The sequence below is a fragment of the Peromyscus maniculatus genome, chromosome 5 (assembly GCF_049852395.1).
Source record: "Peromyscus maniculatus bairdii isolate BWxNUB_F1_BW_parent chromosome 5, HU_Pman_BW_mat_3.1, whole genome shotgun sequence".
NCBI classification, from domain to species: Eukaryota; Metazoa; Chordata; class Mammalia; order Rodentia; family Cricetidae; genus Peromyscus; species Peromyscus maniculatus.
Window position 1 is genome coordinate 143083618 of NC_134856.1, and position 18871 is coordinate 143102488.

General features: G+C 43.8%; 1 protein-coding gene across 10 annotated transcripts in view; it reads left to right on the plus strand.

Annotated features, from left to right (window-relative positions):
• Positions 1–18871, plus strand: part of Aopep (aminopeptidase O (putative)) — a 262328-nt gene that overhangs the window by 36573 nt on the left and 206884 nt on the right. For all 10 annotated transcript variants that reach the window (XR_013051710.1, XR_013051708.1, XR_013051709.1 and 7 more), the window contains exon 4: positions 5867–6112. Coding sequence is in view for 6 of the 10 variants with exons in the window: in XM_042278615.2 (XP_042134549.1) it covers positions 5867–6112 (246 nt within the window). In the remaining 4 variants the exon portion in view is untranslated. The remainder of the gene's footprint in view (positions 1–5866; positions 6113–18871) is intronic.

Genomic DNA, 18871 nt, shown 5'->3' on the forward strand with positions numbered 1-18871 from the left:
AAGGGATCCTGCTGAGCCAAGGCCTTGTTAGCTTTGTTGTTGTTGTTTTTAAAGATTTATTTATTGATTTTGTGTATATGAGTGCTCTATCTGCATGTGCAACCTTATGCCAGAGAGGACATCAGAGCCCACTGTAGATGGCTGTGAGCCACCAAGTTGTTGCTGGGAATTAAACTCAGGACCTCTGGAAGAGCAGCCAGCGCTCTTAATCACTGACACATCAGTCCAGCCTCCTGTTTTTGTTTTTGTTTTGTTTTTTTAAAGCAGGAAAAAAATCAAGTTCAGATTTGTAGAAACTGATACGGGCTGTTGCATAGAGACAATCCAGAAGGATTGTGCAGATGCTCATCTCAACTGAAATGAGAGTGAGAGTGACGGGATGCAGATGTGTTGGTAGAGTCCTTACCAGGCATGAAGCCCTGGCTTCCACTTTCAGCGCCACATAAACTGGGTGTGGGGCCATACATGTGATCCTAGCATTTAGGGGGTAGAGGCAAGTTCAAGGCCAGCCCTGTATGAGACCCTGTCTCAAACAATACAGAAAAAGAAACCAAGACATTTTGGGTGCATTTCTTTTGTGCTGGTCTCTCTTCGCTATGTTGCTTGTATTATCACCACAGTGGCTGTGGTGGTGTCCTTAGGAACTGACACCACGTGGTTTCTCTTCTAACAAGCACATCTTACTGCCTACATGTTGCCTTTTTGGCAGCATAGAACTATTTTCTACTTTTTGCCCAATAATATGTCAGTTTCGGAGTGTCCGTCCTGATGGCTCTACTTTATATAGCTCAGGAAAGATTATTAGATTTTACTTGCATTCTCTCAAGGGAAGAAGGAATTGTGGACAGAGTGGCATACACTGCTCTCGTGTGGGAATATTGCAAGTGAGACTCTCTAGTGTTCCCTTCCCTTGCTCTGGAACCACACAGCAGACTTCATTTTGTAATTGTAAATAGCCCAAATTTCTGAGTGAAGAAGACAAGTGCCCTAGAGAACAACTTTGACTTGGTAATGAGCAAGAAATGCATCTTCTTGTGGTAAAGCACTGGTGTGTGCTGCAGGGTTCGTGACTGTAGCATGTCCTAGCTGATCCTGAACCCACACAGAAGCCATTGGCTATCTGTGTAGTCTGTAAGATGTGCTGTCTCTGTTACTCTCAGTTATATGTGAGGATAAAGAGACTCGGACAATAATTCATTTATTTTCCTACCTACTGAGTACCTGTATTCATTCATTTCAGGTCTAATCTCTAGAGAGGTGACTTAGAATCTTTTCTAGAGACGTTTAAAACCTTAATGTGACAACTGAGCCACCTCAGAAAGTACCTTGCAGCCATCTTCTCACCTAGAGTCACCACCATGACTTAGCTATTGATACTAACTGGAGAGCATCTTTAGAAAAACAAGTTGAGAGGTGGGAGGCAGTTCAGTGTAAAGGCTCTTGCTGTCAAACCTGATGGCCTGAGTTCAGTCCCTAGAACGCACATATTGTAAGGAGAGAGCCAACTCTTAAAAGTTATTCTCTGACCTCTGCATGAACCTCTTGTTGTCACATACACAAAATAAATGTAGTTTTTGAAAAAGAAAGAAAACACAAATTGATGTTCCCTTGAGCCTGAGAATGCTGTCCTGTCCTCACTGCCTGGATATGGCACTGTGGCAGACCCACACTTTTTTTTTTTTTTTTTTGTAAAATGAAGACGTTGTTCATGAATTCTCAATGGTGAAGAAGTTCTCTGTTGTTAACTTGTAGTCTCAGAGCTTGTTTATTGTTAGGAGATGAAGGCCAAGAGATGAGGTTGAGTTGGGGCCTCCTGCTCAGAATAACTGGAATCCCTTTTCATTTGTCTCTACCATTGTGAACAGAAGAGAACATGGCCAGGTCAGATGGGGGAACTGGGAAAAAGAAGATGTGAAAGCCCCTGTTGGGACCTGGGGAAGGTAAATCCTGCTCTTCTTTTGCCCTTGTGTGTTCGGGACCAGGTGACGAGCACACAGAAGGAAGTGAAGGCAAAGGTCTGGTCACTGACAGGTTGGGCTGAGAGGGTACACGGATGCCAGGATTTCTAACCTTTCCAGGTCAGCTACCAACCAGGTCGACTGCTACACTGATGCTCAGGGTAACAGGCCAGACAGCAGACCCCAGAAGATACTCATTGGACAAGCAGTTGCCAAAAGGCCAGCCAATCAGGGAAGCTAGGGGAGTGGTTGCTTTGTTGGAAAACTTCCAGGAATTTTGTGCTGTGTTGTTTTGTGCGAGGGTTGAAGTAGGGTGGTGTTGTGATTGAACTCCTCCACACTCCTGTCCATGACTATCAGTGCACAGTTTCCTTTTGTCTATCTATATGCTTGTCCATCAGAAATATACAGCTAATAAAACAATAACTTAGATTTTTCAATTCTGGCATGCCATCGTGCCTCATATGACCATCTCTGGTAGTTAGAGTGGTTCTGTTTATCTACTACATGCCTGACTTCATGGGTTGAACAGCTAGCTCTATTGTGCCATCATACCATGATGGTGTTTCTGGCCATGCTTACATCTGATGAGGCCTGCCTTCCCAGCCCTCCTTCCCACCAATTTCATTCATGTCAATCTAATGTTTACAGAAGCCTTATATATCATGGCTTTCGTTTGTGTAAGTGTTCATCTAGGTCCAGAAATTTAGCTGGAAGGTTGGTTATTGAACTTTTGATCATTGTTCACAGGAGCTAAATTATGGTGGGGTGGGGGGGCACTCTTACAGTCCACTTGGAATGAACATTTTAGTAAACACATAGGCTAAAGACAGTCATATAAACAGTTCAACATGCATTGTTTTTATTTGGTTCTAGCCACAGGAGAGTCTTGTTTTGTGTTTAACCTCTCAGGCCTTCATCTTGGGTCATACAGCTTAAGCTTGGCATGGAAGCTTGGATAACCTCCAGTAGAACACAACGAAAGTGATTAAAGGCATTGAAAAACTGGCACCATGTTAAAGACATTGAGATGACTCATTCTGCAGAAAAGAAGAAAGGGTGGGATAAGCCTGTCTTGAGAATTATAAAAGCTGAGGGAAAGCTACCACGAAAGGAAGAAAAGAATCTCCAGTTGCCACTGGGTCTGTGCTAACTGTTGATTACACAAGCCCTGGCATCTCCTTAGCTGCTGCATGAATGGGGCCATGAAGCAAACACCAGAGTCATCTTTGCAAGAAGAAACCTTAGGAAGCATTTCAGTAGATGATTGACATCCACTGTGACATACTGGAGGTTGCTTCAGTCCACTGTGTATACAACCTGATTGAGAACATTCTGTCATGTCAGAGTTCCCTCCTGCCCTTCCTAATCTGTCCTCTTCTCTTTGGGCAGCTGCATTGGTGAGACCATAGGAGGGATGGAGAGAAAGAGGCATCAAATGCTGATGTCTTTGCCTTGGTCATAGCCAATCTAAGCATAGCCACTGAACCCAGTGTACTGGTCCTTACACAGGAACTTACAGTGGCAACCCCCCCCCCCGCCCGCCACATACATTTCTATCACTACCAGGAGCCTCACTGACTTAGTGTTCTGATAGCTTGATTGCCTTTAAGTCCTGAATTTTATGGAAAACAGTATTAAGTCATGTATCTAGTAGTAATCATTTTCACTAGTTTGGCAAGTGTCATATATGCCTGGAAAGAAAATAATTTACCTTTTTCCTTGAACAAATGCTTGTTTGGTGTATCATTGACATCTTCACTCTGTTCCTTCACCTCTGGTTTTCTTAAGTGTAAGAAATAGTCTCACTCCTTGGGAATAGACAGTTTCTAGATAGAATGCCTCTCTATATTGCAGCATTATGATGTTTAGTTCTTAAACTTACTGCTTTGCTCTGTCTGGAGTTCCAGCTTTAGGTAACATGCTTTGAAGGACCCTTTTCAGTTTTTTGAGACAGGATCTTGATGTGTAGCCTGAGCTGACCTAGAACTCGTGATTGTAGTCCAGGCTGGTGTCAAATCCACGGCACTCTTGCCCCAGACTCCCTAGTATGTGCTCTTCCCACACTTGGCTTCTGAAAGCCTTTGGCGGGGGATGGCTTTTTGAGGCAGGGTTTCATGTAGCCCACACTTGCCTTGAACTCCTGATTGTCCTGTCTCTCTACCTTCCCAGTGTTGGTTACAGACTTATGGGCATATACCACCATTGTCAGTTTGTAAAAGCTCTTGAGTGGAGAGTATGTGAGCTAAAATACCACAGGATGCTGTTTTCCTATGTAAATGCATTTTTAAAAGTCCCATAGAGGCTGACTAGGTAAGCAGCTTCTGCTTGTCACCATTATGTAGGTGTTGAATGTTTACAAGAAGACACGTTTGCTTTCGTTCCTGGTAAGGTAATGTTATCAGTCCAGGACTTTGACTCAAGTTCAGTGTCAGTGACTTTATCACTATGTTGCTTTATACTGGCAGTTTTTCTAACCCACTCTCAACCATAACCCGGTCTCACTGGGCCTAGACAGTGTATTCTTGAAAGTGAGGCTTGGAGAAAGGTAAGGCTTGTTTACATAGCCGTGTGGATCTCTTGATCACAGGCCTTCGGTGGGTGGCAGATACTTCATAAATCTAAAGAGGAATTCTTGTTGCAACCTGCCCAAATTGAGGCAGGCAAGCATTTAGAGAGTCCTCAGTATTCGTGGTGAATCACAGGAGCACCCACAGCTAGAATTATAATCTGCAATTTAAAGTTACAGGGGTTTTCCATTGTGTCTGAATTGAGGGCATGTTAACAGATGAAAAAACAGAATTCTCTTTGATGTTGGTTTCTTTGGATATATAAGTTCTCTTGAGGCCTGTGAGTCAGGCCCTAGGAATTTTCTTTCGACTCCGCCTTTGTCTTTCAGAGAGTAACTAGTCAGATGGCTCTGAGTGAGCTCCGGTTTGCTTCCTTAGAAGGCTAGTTTCATTGATTTTATACTGAAAGTGTATTGGAAAAGAATTGGAGATATAGCTCAGTTGGTAGAGTACTTGCCTAACATGCAGGAAGCCCTGGGTTCAATTCCCAGCACCATATAAACCAGGCATATGCCAGTAATTGCAGCACACAAGAGGTAGAGGCAGGATGATCAGAAGCTCAAGGCCATTGTCAGCAGAGGTGAGCCTAGGATGCATGTGACCCTGTCTCACACACCCAGAAGGTGTAGTGAAGAAAACACCCTTAGAAGTGCCTCTGTTTTTCTCAGCAACAGCTTCTGATAAGTTTGGTGAAGGATGCCTAGATTATTTTTTGGTAGGATGGTTTGTGTTTTTTTGAAAACTGTACCTGTAACTGACTTTGTCCTACCTCATCCCAAGTCATTTGTTGTAGGATATTCCAGAATGGAATCTTTAATTTGCTTAGAGCCAGGTACAAAGTGGCTTATACTTGTAATCCCAGCACTGGAGAGGTAGATGCAGAAGAATCAGAAGTTCCAGGCAGCCTTGGCTACATCATGAGTTCAAAGCTCTCCAGAATACATGAGATCTCAAACAATGAAAATTAAATAAATAAAATGTCTATTACATTGCTCCCTTTCTAAGAATTGTCATAGTTTTTCTATGGTAGCACTTGAAAGTACATTACTGAGGGTAGAATTTGCTTTAATCTGGGTGGGAGATTGTTTTCTTGCTCTAAATCTTGCCTCCTCCCCAACCCACCCCACTCCCATTAATTCTAAAACAAGGTCTTTTTGCTTTCATGTAGCTTAGGTTGAAGTTGCTTCAAGCACATCGATAAATATTTTGATCTGTCTTTTTCACCGTTATCCAAAAGCACACAAGCCAATAATTAAAATGAACCACCTTTGCTAATAAGCCTGTTTGAACCACTGTCTTCTCAAAGTTGTCTACATCTCTTCTTATGTGTTGTCTCAGGTATGCTGAAACCTGCAGTCATGTAGAATACCCCTGCCGATTCCAGAATGCTTCTGCTGCCACCCAGAAGATCATTCCTCATCGGGTGTTTGCCCCACTGTGCCTTGAGGGTGCCTGCCAAGAGGCCCTGCTGTGGCTGATCCCTCCTTGCCTCTCAGCTGCGCACTCTGTCCTAGGAACACACCCTTTCTCCCGGCTGGACATACTCATTGTCCCTGCCAACTTCCCAAGTCTGGGAATGGCCAGGTATGCTTCTCAGCATGGCATGTGGAACACATGCTTCAAAAGTCTGGGGAACCACTAGAGGGATGTTTTTCTTAAACTCTATCAGCAGTGCCATTTGCTTAGGATGGAAGGAAAGGGTTTCTTGTTCACTCCTGGGTCTCTTACTGCTACCTTCAGGGGATGGTTTTCAAGTAGGCCCTCCTCCCTATTACCTATTAACCTATTACCATGAACCTATAAGTAACATGGCTGGGACTGGGAATACCCTGCATCCTAGAGTGATATATGTGGGGTCATGGTTACTCAGTGGCTGTTAGCTTGGGTGATGAGAGCTTGCTGCTAATGAGTCCAAGGTCATGGCATCAGGCTCTGCACACAGCAACAAAACCTGGTCCCAGGGCTACAACTGCTTGCTTAATCCTGACCAGCTGCCTCATCCATTCTCACCATTGGTCACAAGGCAACAACTTTAGAGCCCTGTGTCAGAGAGAGCATAAATCCATCCTCACTGCTGGAAAAACAGCTAAAAGCAGATGGCTTACCATGGGGGAGGAGTATAGCAACTTGTTCCTATTTTTAATACAGTAAGTAGAGTAGTCTTACCATGCCTCCATTTGACTCTGACAGAAAATGGAGACTTACAAGCTGACCCTCTACCCTGTGTTATTTAAGCCACACCCATCAGTCCCACTGTCCATCAACACAGTGATGGGAGAGTGTCTGCATCCCACAGAGGAGGGTGGCAGGGAGCGGAGGGTTACCTTGCTTATGCTTCTGTTTGCAAATCCTCATCACTAACAGGGACTGTGTTTGACTAGGGATGGGAAAACGATCTCATCAAACATGTGGCTTTGAGTTTTTCCCTATTAGTCAAGGAAATTCCTTCTGCCAATTAATTTCCATTCTTTGAACAACTGTCATTTGTGGTGTCTCTGCACACATTCTTGGTAAAACCCTTGAGTAGAAAAGAACTGACCAGACATTTGCTTTTGATCTCTACTACACACACATGCACACACACACACACACACACACACACACACACACACACACACACACACACACTTTTTAAGGGGTGGCTGGCTCGATGTAATCCTTGAAGAGTCCTCAGAAAATCATTTAGACTGGTTTTTATCCTGTATTTATAAAGATAATGGGAATGTAGAAACTAGAATAATTATATATGTTTGGTTGCATGCATCATATAATTGTCATGATATCTATATATAGGGTTTTTCTTAACAAGGGGGCTTCTTTAGTCCCTTTGAAGAGTTTCCTGTACTTAATTTAAGCAGTTATTGGTGAAGAAAGGGTTGTTCATTAAATGTTTCTCATTTATATATGGTTTTGAGGGGTCATATTAATTGGAGAGATTTTAGCACTTTATGAGTGTTGTTTGTCAGGGCATATTTGCTAACAGTCCCATGTTCTAGCCTAGGGGAGCCAAAGGCCGAGTATTTTTCATGCACAGAACCTCTGGATAGCTCCTTCTCGACACACAGTCTGCCAGAACTAGAGTGTGCTAACCTTCAGGCCATTCTATAAGCTTCACTTTCCAAGTCTGCATGCCCAAGCAGGCTGGCAGTAAGATTTCTGCTTTTTCAGATATGTAAGGTGATTTAAACATGCTTAATGCTGTATTTTTAAAATAAGTTTAAGTGCCTGAAGGCCAATGGTGCTGGGCACTAATGTCAAAACTGGAGTGGTAGAATCAACTTAGTATCAACAAGACAGCTGTCAAACTTCAGGACAACTGTGCACAGTTCTCAGATAGCACCCCACTACCACCACTCTCTCTCACACACACACACACACACACACACACACCTTTCCTTATTAGACAGGAAATAGCCTGTCCTGTTTAGGCTGATTCCTCTACTTAACTACTTTTTTTTTGCATTTGAACTGTGGAAGGGTGATCATGGCATTGTCTACTCTCAGTTGGGGGTGCAGAATTGGGGGGCAGTGGAGGAGGGCTTCTGTTTTTTGAAACTCTGACTTAATTTCATTCCACTTGCTGAGCTTGTCGTACAGATCCTTATACTTTGAGCCACATGCAGCGTCTGGGTACTGGGGACCTCCTACTTTATCTATGCTCAAGGCTCTACTGCAACAAAAATGGCAGGTGTGGAGGTCAACTCTGTGCCCCACACAGGAATAGGGGAACTCTCAAAACCGTGAGGTGCCATTACGAGAGGCCTGTGCACCAAAACTCACCATGTCCTGATCATTATAGTGTGCTGGAGAATCAAAGGACTTCTTGGTAAATTAACTGACTCTTTCCTGAGTCCCTGTTTATAAACATGTAGCAGGATCATAAATTCCATAGCTCTGGGCTTCTTTAGCAATTAGGTTTTAATTATAATGAATACCATTTTAGTATTCCTCTTTGGCAAACAACATTCAGCATTCCCACATGAACAAAAACAGGCAAATCATTAACTGTGTTAAAGGATTTTTTAAATGTCTGGATGATTCACAGTGTTTAGACATTATTCATCATAGTTTGTATGAATATCTCTTGAGCCAAAGAGGTGACTTCAGTAAAGTGAGGAAAACTCAGTTTTACAACTTGAAAGCTTGATAATAAATTCACAAGAAGGTAAATAGTACACTAACAGTGGTCTAGAATTGCACTCATTTTTAGCAAAGTGCTTCTTGGTATTCTTTTGTGTTGTTTCTGTCACCTTTCCTACAGAAGCCCCAGCTGACCAGCTAGCTCTCCCTCTGTCCCAGCACTTTTCTTACTCACTGTTCAAAGGGAGAGATGCTTTACTCTAGTCCAGTAGTTCTCAACCTTCCTAATGCTCTGACCCTTTAATACAATTCTTCATGTACTGGTGACCCCCAACCGTAAAATTGTTTTCATTGCTACTTCATAACTAATTTTGCTACTGTTTTTTTATTGTAATATAAATATCTGATACAGAGATGGTCTTCGGTGACCCCTATGAAAGGGTCGTTTGGCCCTAAAGGGGTCATGACCCACAGGGTAAGAACCACTGCTCTAGTCCAACTGAGGAAACCTACCAGTTTGCATTTGGTCCTCCATGGCCCACACCATCCCATTTTTTGCTCATTTGGGATCTGTGAGCTTTCTGGCTTTGTTTCATTTAATCACTGCCTTCTCTGAACATGGGGTCTGCATGTCTTAAAGTGAGTACTGTGATGCCCCCATGAAGAGATGAATGCATTTTGAATGAGTCTCCTTTGTCTACAAAGCTCTCCTGCTCTTGAAATTAATATTCTGCTATTTTTGTTATGACCTCATGTATTCTTATGTTTCAAGGTGAGATGAGATGGAACAGCTAGTCTAACTTCCTCTCATTGAGAAATAAATGCAAAGGGTACCCTTCATCACACTTGCTCTCTTTGCTATAACAGCAATAATGTCAGTGGAACAATAGCCCGGAATGAGATTTATGAACATTGCTTAAAATGAACACCCCAGTCCTACCTCTGTACATGTTTATTTCACCATTTGTCTCTCAGCAGATCACAGTTAACATCCTGGTCTTACCTCTGTGTGTGTTTGCTTCACTGTTTGTCTTTCAGAGGTTCACAGTTGTGTGTCACCAGGGATAATTAAGCTGGCAGAACTACCTTGCTAATGTCCAGGTACCCCCACCCCACATTTGAATTTTAAGAATCCTGCAAATTATCTTAGTGCCAAGGTTTTATTTAGTGCCATCAAAAAGCCTGCTCTCCTTTTCAACTCCACTGCTCACATCTTAGTCTTGCCCCTGTCCAACTGGGGTAATTGTAGAATGGGGGAAGTAAAGGGAGTATGGCTGGCCAAGATAGCTGGTAGATTCTGCTCTGATCTCTTGTCTACTGGCTCCCCAGGGTGTGTGTAGCTGTCTGTTTAGTCTTGGTGCATTTCTGTCAAGCACATTGTCTATGTGCAGTTACTTAAATTGCCAAACCTACAAGGGCAAGTGGGGTTGATGAGATCTTCATTCTTCTGGGAACAGACATTCTAGTCTGGAAGGGAAATAGAATACATAGAAGTAGAGATGTGTGCTCTGAAGAAAATAAAACCAAGGACACTGAGAATGAGTAGGATGGGCAGCTTTGTTAGGGTGGGCTCAGGTCAGCCATGTGAAGATAAGCAGAGACAGTGAGAGGTCATGAAGAGTCATAGCGATCAGCCTTGTCTTAGGGTCATGGGTGCTGTACTGTCTTATGACCTGCTAGTTAGAGCCCCAGGGCTTAGCAGCCACTGTCCTTAAACAGAATCTCCATTTTTGGAACTGGCACAGCACCTAGTACCCAGACTAGAGACTACCCCTGTGCCAGGGGAGAAAGATGATCCCAATGGCCCCATTGTCTTTACCTGGTGGCTCTTTTGTAATTTCTTGATCACAGGGAAGGGATCTGGGCATATATGTTTGCTCATCTAAGTTTTTAAGGTTATTTTTTTCCTTATTGAACAAAATTAATATTGACAAAGAGTTTAGAGAAATAATTACTCAAATATTCTCAATGTTCTTCATGGTAGAGAAATACTGTAAAGCCCCTTATTACACACAACTTGTTCTTAAAAGATTGGTTGTGCAATAGAAAACCTTTTGCATGCTTATCCTAGCTCCTGACTCTGCATGCAGAGTTTTCTTAAGTAGCTCAACTGTAGGTAGGCACCCTGCACATACATGCCCAGGAATGACGGCAGCCAGTTTGCCCCACCCCTCCCCTGGAGTTAGACAGGGTGTTGTCTTGTTTGTTCTTATCTCCCAGCCAGTTCGTAACAGAATAAGCAAAGCACAACACACTGCTACAAAGGGCCTGTTGTTTTCAACCTCCTGACTCTGCTCCTTTCTGCCAGGGAGGAAGCAGTCATACGTTTCTGTCATTATCTTAAGTAGTAAGGTTTCGCAGCTTTGAAAGTCTTTCTTCATTTGTTTTTTTGCTAGTTTACACTTGAATTTTTAATCCCCTAAACCCAAACCACCACACTCTTAAACAGTCCTTCTGTGCCAAGGGATGTACCCACAATGGTTCTTCCCTCAGGAGTGGGGCTCTGAGACAGGCTGGTGCCTGTTCGCTCGTGCATCCACCCACTCTGCTGCTTTCTCTCATAAGCTGCATATTTGGGGTTTGTATGTAGGTTTTGTTTTGAGCTTAGATTGTTTCTCAGATTTCTAATAAATTCTCAAATTTTCATGGGTTGTTTCAAAACCCAAACATTTGAATGAGCATTCCTGTCCCTTGTGCCTTTTTGCACAGGTGGGTGAAGGTGGCAGGCAACACCACACACCTTCCTTTTCCACTCCTGGAAGAGCTAGCTGTTTTCTGCACCCTGACAAGGCTGTAGAGCTGGGGCAGTCCTGAGGGCTGCTGCCCCTCTGATGCCTTTTTGTGCCCTCCTCATTTTGTTGCTTATTTCTGTTTCTAGGAAGGAGTTAATTGACTTTGTTTCTCTTTTGTCTCACAGGAGGGCCTTCTCCTAGCAGGTTCTGTTTTTCACTTTTCTTTCCTAAAACAGTGACTGTTATTCATAAAGTGGTATTTTTCTGGGGCTCAGAAAGCCCTTGGCTATTGTGGGTTTGCTGGTCTTGGCCAGGATGTCCTAAAGTTTTTCACTCATAAGCCCTTTCTGCAAGAAACTTTTATATAAAAATGGTAAATGTAAAATTAGTACACAAGTCAAATGTTTACTGATGGATAGTAAAGAAATGCATTTTAACAATTTCTTTAGAATGCCACTTACTAAAGTCTAATTTGCACATTAATGAGAGGAATATGCTTGTTTATTTTTACATAAACAGGTAAAGCCTACCTGACAGTTCAGGGTATAGTGCATCTTCAGTGTTTTTCAAAATTGATTGATGTTTTGACTTTATAATCCTCAACATCAGAACACACAACCTTCAAGCAAATATAGTACAAATGGTTGGAGTATTTTACAGCCAGCTCAAAAATAATTGGAAATTTTGCCCTAATTCTAACGATCAAATTTATTTTATGATTTTTTAAAAATGAAACTCAAATCAATAGCTCAAGCATTGCAAAAACTCAAACAATCTAACAATATAATCAAATCAACCTGTATACACTGATTTGATACTTGCGTGCTGAGGCATAATAGGAAAATACTGTAAGTCTTTACTTCCTGTGATGAAACCTTTGTGTTTCCATGAAAGCAGAAAACCTTATGTGCATAGTGAAATCCCCACTGCTGGTAAATGTTCAGCAGCTGCAAATTTGTGGGAAGTGTTTGGCACTGCAGGAGAGATGCAGAGTGGTGTGTGTGTTCAGAACCACAGCTGCTACAAACATGTGATGCAGTGCAGGCAACTGCTTCCAACATGTTCAGTGCAGCACATGTTGGATTTGAACTATATTGGTTGTAGATTCAGACACATTTTACTGGTGCCAAACTTTTGGGAACCCCAAAATTCAGTTACAATGTTGGGGTATCGACCCACAGTTTAAGAAACAGTGATTTTGACAATAACCAGTTTGTATTAAGTTGGGCAGGGAGTGAGAGTTTGGGGTTCAGGCACTGGTGAGACTTGTCTGTAATTGTCTGAGGCCGAGTGCATTGCTTTCAGGGAAGTTGACGAGGTCTGTCACTCACAGTGGGCTGGCTTTGAGGTGAGTTGTGCAGAGCCAGGCAGAGTGAAAGTGTGGCTTTTGTTTGTCCAGAACTTTCTTGCCATGGGCAGCTGTACTGCTTGTCAGATCCACCAGTAGCATTTCATCATCATTATGCCATCATCTCTTTCCTCTGGAAGATGGTGCCTAAGTGTTTCATTTTCTTTGAACTGCTCACACACACATAGACTGACAGACCTACCTTCAGAGAACTGCTAGAGTTATCCTCAAGAGAACTTGCCAGGCCTTTGAAAGGCCTCTGCAGCAGTCACCTTCTACCTGTGTTTGTAATCATCTTTCTCTGTCGATGTCGTCATAGGCAGCTAACCTCTTCCAGTCCTGGACCCTGCTGTGCCTAGTCACTACCTTCTTGTTCTTCTCCTCTCTACTGAGCCCTCATTACTGTGCTATCTGGATAGAGAGCCATTGAAGGCAATGGTTGAGAGTTTACATTTGAATATTGACTCTTTCAGGATCTTATTCATCAAACCATTACAGAGAAAGCTGCTAGGTTCTGAACCGTATTATAAACATATGAAGGAAGGACTAAGCATTTCCTTACAGGAGGAGAACACCAGCTCTAAAAATAGTCTCAAATGTAATACATGAATGACTCTCTTGGGAGGGACCTGTTTCTGTGTTAGAGCACATAGCCTTGTCACCTTAATTCATCCTAAAGTATATTTGAACACATTGACTCAAAGGCCAGATACAAGAAAAGACTCCTCTGAAAAATGTATGACTTTGGGGGCTGAATATGTAGCTGTTTTGTAGCATGCCTGAAGCACTGCATAAACTGGGATGTGGGGGCACACACCCATAATCCCAGTTTGTGGAGACAAGAAGATCCTAAGTCATCTGTGGTTATGTAATAACAGGCTAGCCTAGGCTCCACGAGACCTTGTCTTGGAATAAAGAAATTGTTTTCATAAAAACTTGAATGTTGTGTGGGATTTGATGGTTCAATGTTAAAATGAATCCCAATTTAACTCCAGAGTAGAGCTCAGAGTAGGCTATCTTCTGTTTCTTGGTAACTACCCATGCTCGCTCTCTGTCTCTCCCTCCCTCCCTCCCTCCCTCCCTCCCTCCCTCCCTCCCTCCCTTCCTCCTTCCCTCCCTCCCTCCCTCCCTCCCTCCCTCCCTCCCTCCCTCCTTCCCTCTCTCTCCATGGTTTCACTATGTATCTGACAGGCCCAGAACTCTGTTGATTGGGCTGGTCTTAAACTCACAAAGATCCACCTACTTCTGCCTCTGTGCTGGGATTAAAAGTGTGTGCCCCACATCTAGCCCCTACCTGTACTCATTATAGAAGTGACTCCATTGAACATACCAGACCTGTACTTCACCTTCCCGAGTTCGTTTGCTAAGAATTACTCTGCCTCCTTCACAGTGTGAAATGGAACCCTTGAGAGCCCATTCTAAGAGAGTGTAGATGACAGCTGGACTCTCTCTGGCGAAGAGGGGGCTGCTCCTGTAGGCTTGGCAACTAGGCCTTTGTACCTGGAGGTACAATTGCCAGAAACAGAAGTTGGCACATTGTAGCTCTTGAGTTCATTTCCTTTGTGAGGGCATCCTGAGAGTGGAAGGAACAAGTTTGTTGTAGTTCTAGAGTTTTTTATACTTGTGCAGTTGGGGGATGTCCCACCAAAGCTGGCATTTGGGACAGGATAGATGAGCAAAATGGCCAGAATTCATTCAGTAAATGCCTATCAGTGGACCAGTGTGATGAATGCTGATGATGCTGTGGCCTCAAGGAAATGTGAGCCAATAAACTTAAGTCAGGAGCTTTTGAAGCTTCAAGGAGACTACTTTTGTAGAATGTAAGTAATTCAGAGTCAGGAGTGAGGGTGAGCCAGGCATTGCAAGTTAATCAGTTTAGGAAATACGTGGGTTCCACAGAGTTAAAAGGCAGTTCTTTTTTCGGGAGCACCCAAGAAAGCCTTTAATATTCTTATCATCTGATTTAATGTCCTGAGGCATCTACCTGTCAAAGACAAAGACTCCCTCCCCCCCAGCTGAGCAGCATCACCCCACTACGGCTCAAGGGTACACGTTTACTTCATGGGACACTCACAGACTCAAACCACTCTTTGGGAGATGGTTCTGTTCACAAATATCTGGAACTCCAGTGTGTAGCCAGCTGTAGAATTCCACTCTTTTTCTGTCTTGGGTGACTGAGGACTTGGGTATGTTGGAATACTTCACAGTATCAAGGAGGCCACTGAAGCCCTGCCCTTTCAGGCCACTAAGCCGCTTCGTGTAGGGATACTGGAGAAGTCTGGCTCCCTCTTGAGGTTTTTAGTCTATTAATAAAAGAATCTAAGAATAGATTTAAATAGAAACTCAAGGACAGTTTTATTAATTTAAAAGAAAAACTCTCAGAGCAGTCAAGCTGCAAGTCTCAGCAGCTGTGGAGAAGAGAATGGAGGAAAGAAGGGAAAGCCATGCTGTTTGAGTTACTGGCATTGGAGGTCTGCCACATGGCAGGGAGGGGAGCTTCAGAGAAAGATCAAGGAACTCAGAGTACCAGAAAACGCATTCGTAGGTTCTGAAACAAAGGTACAGAAAAAGAAAGAAAAAGGAAGACTTTTAATACAAACTCAGAATGATGGGCATACTCAGCCAAACCTCATGGCTGCCAGACTTGTGTAGGGAAGGGCATTCTAGGAAGGGAAAGTACTATATCTAATTAAAGGAAAAATTTTCTGCCTATCTCTTCAGCATGGCTTAAGGTGAGCCTGGCTTCCTAAGGTTGATCCCTTGGCCAGGTGATCACCCAGGCCAGAGACTTGACCAGAAGGAGTTTTCCTTAATTAGAATTTATTGTAATTTTAACATTTGGGGGCCTCATACTTTCAATTCCCTGCTCTCTGCATTCATACTTATTTGTATAAAGTTGTATACACTTAATGTGGTGTTTGTGTGTCTATTAAGGACACTACAAAGCACAAAAACACATTTGAAGGATGAGGAAAATAATCATAAAAGTCAATCCTGTGGGTTTCTGCCTTTACCGGCAGAGCAGAGTGCTTAGTACCCTGGGAGTCCTGCAGCTGCCTGGACCACCCATGGAGACCGGGCTGACTGGCTTTGGGAATGTGAAGTGGCTTCCTAGATGGTTCTGAACAGATGTTAGAGTGGTGGAGAGGGTGGGGGGACCAGGTAAGGAAAACCTGGGAAGTTCCCACAGCCTGCCATCTTCTCTTTCTGAGAATCTCTGACTGGAGAAAGTGAATGGACATGTTGGGGGAGAGAAATATTCCCTGAGGATGTTCCTACCTGTCTGTTGCTCAGACAGCCCTGCTCTAAGGATCTGCATCCAGTTGTAGCTGAGCAACTCCTGGCCTAGCTCTTTGTTGGGAAATTAAGGGTTGATTTAGAATAGCCTGCAGCTTGTCTTAGTGCCTTAGCATTTTTTTAAATTACATTTTTAAAAAATATTTTGAACAAGGCTAAGGTAGGTGATTCAATTTTGTTCGGCAATTTAACAGACACGTTTTCTTTTTGATGAAGATAGGTTTGATTATGAAGCTGGGATTGTCTTGTACTCCATCAGCACTTAGGCATCAGTAGGCATCTGTATGTTAGGCCCTCAAGGAAGAATTTCAGAAAGGATCCCTTACCTCTAGTTAATTGCATAATAAACAGATCTCAGGCACAGGATCCCACCACTGACCTCAGTGCTAAGCAGTATTTCAAATGGAGCACCAGCAGTGGGTTCCATGAGAGGGCCTTCTCCCTTAGCCAGAAATTCATGGCTTGGAGCCCTTCTATCAGCTCCTGCAGAGTTGTGACTAACTGGTGCCTCCTGCCATCCCTGGTTCTTAGCCTTCAGGTGTTTCCATTTGCACAGTAATAAGCTGCAGTACAGATGTTTGAGCAGTTGTCAGGCTTTTCTGCAGTTGAGCCTGTGCTCTGGTTAAAACAGCAGCAGAGAACCCTGGAGGGGGACTAGATGAAGACATTAAAGTTGTGCCTGCAGGTGGTGGTGTTTTGACCTTGACAGTCAGTTTGAAATGACCTGTCAAGCACCTTTGTGTGCTTTTGGGTACACCCACCTGGAAGATATTATGTCCCTAAATTTTATGTGCCACAACAGGCAGGCATCAGACCTATGGGTTTTGTTTTCACTGATGGGGGTTAGTGCATGCATAGCAGGACTCTCCTGAGAGGGGCCCAGCTACAAATGCTGTTTTCATTTAATTTTGATTTCTCCCTTGGCCTTCCTTTCTCTGCTCCCTTCATGCTCATCAGCCCTCCCTGCTCTGCTCCTTCTCCCTCTGCTCCAAGCCACTTCTTCCTATCTTTGATGCCTTCTTGCAAAGCTTCAAACAACCAAGGCCAAGAGTCCTTAGGCACCTCACAAAATTGGATCTAAACACTTTGGTCCTTGTGCCTATTCCATTAATTCTGGGGGGAGTGCAGCTCCCTAGAGGTGGAGGCCTAAGTGATACCTGGGGAGACCTCTTAGACCTTGCCCCGACCTCTTCTGCATGGTTTGGGAGATCACTGTTGCATCTGTCTGGACTTCAATGTTCTGAAACTGGAGTCTCCCTTGTTACACTGGCAGCCATACCACTGCAGGCTAGGAAGTTGGGGTGAGGGGGAATGAGTGCATACATTAAGGAACTCTCAGATCTAGCTTGGAGCCACCGGCACTTGGATTGTTTCAGATTAACTGAGGATACAGAGTCTGGCTCCAGCTGGAACAGTACCTCCTCATTGTCCATGTTCAAGGCCCTAGTGTGAAGGAAGGACAGTTGTGCTAAGGAGGTGCTTGTGCTCGAGACCTGTTGGCCATCTTGTTGTTCTGTATGGTTTCTCCAGAGTCATAACAAGACAGAGGCCCTGGCCTAGACAGTGGTCTCTCCAGTGAGTCCTCCACTGGCAGCATTCGCAGTGAAGTGCGGTCTGCAGAGTGGCTCTCACCCTGGTGCCTGCAGTGCATGGCTGCAGTCTAGTGTAGGACCTCAGGGGAAGGTCAGTGCTTGTCAGCCTCTTCTCCCAAAGCTCTTAAGGCTTCCTAGGCTGTGGCAGTGTACTCCACCACCTCTCTCAAGAGACAGGAGCCTCTTAATCTGTCTACCCCTCTGCCTATCAAGCAGTTTTGCACTGCAGTTTTTTGTTTTGTTTTTTTTTTTTTATACAGGGTTTCATGTATCCCAGGCAGGCCTTCAACTCAACTATGAAGATGAGAACTACCTTTTGCTCCTGATCCTTCTGCATCCACCTCCCACGTGCTGAGCCACCATGCCTGGCTTGCCTTAGAGTCTTGCCAAATACTTCTGGCCACCAGTCCTCCCTGAGACTTGCTAGGTGTAGTGAGTAATGGAAGAAGCTGAGAAGTGCACATGTAGTTGTTGGGACCATGCTGCATGCTGCTGGGAGCAGTGGGGCTTCGAAGGTGTGGGTGGAACAAACCTAAGGCAGAGACTGTGACATTTGAGTCCTAGGTCTTTGATCTTTCAGATGTGGATTGTGTGGCAAAGACAGTGGAGCTGGGTTTCTGTTATTTTCACTCAGAGCTATGACTAGTTCCCAAGGACACTTCTCACAGAGGCGTCACTTAGACCTGAGTGTATGGAGAAGGAGCCGATGGCTTTATAAACCAGACAGCAGGTAGGCCTTTCCCTTGAGGACTTGAGGTTCTTGATTGATGCTTCCACCTGACTTTAACTCTCTGAAGCTTTGTGGGTGTTCTTAAGTAATAAACACATAGAGACTGCCTCTGCTAAAACCACTGACTGTTAGCTTGAGCCTACAAATGCCCTTCTAGCTGTGTCTGCCTCCTTTGCTCTTAGTGGTTCTCTTTCTAGTTGCTTTGAGTTCAAGGAACAGTAGATGTGATGGAAAAACATCTTTGTGACATAATGAATTAGCCCCCGTGGTAGCCATGACTTTCTTAACTTGACAAAATTCTACCTGACCCACCTGGAGATAATGATTAGCCAAACTACAGGTTGACCCAGAATTGATGAGCTGTGCCCCACCCCAGTCCCATGGCTCTTCCATCTGTAATCTGGGTCAAGAACACAGGGTCCCATTTCCTCCTCTGTGTAGCTATAGTGATTAAAGTTCCTTTCTATTTTTAACCACAACTTTCATAAACTGAGTTTTGCAGAGAGTGGGATTCCCAGAACTGGACTTCTGACCTAGGATTCTATGGCAACTTGACCTCACACC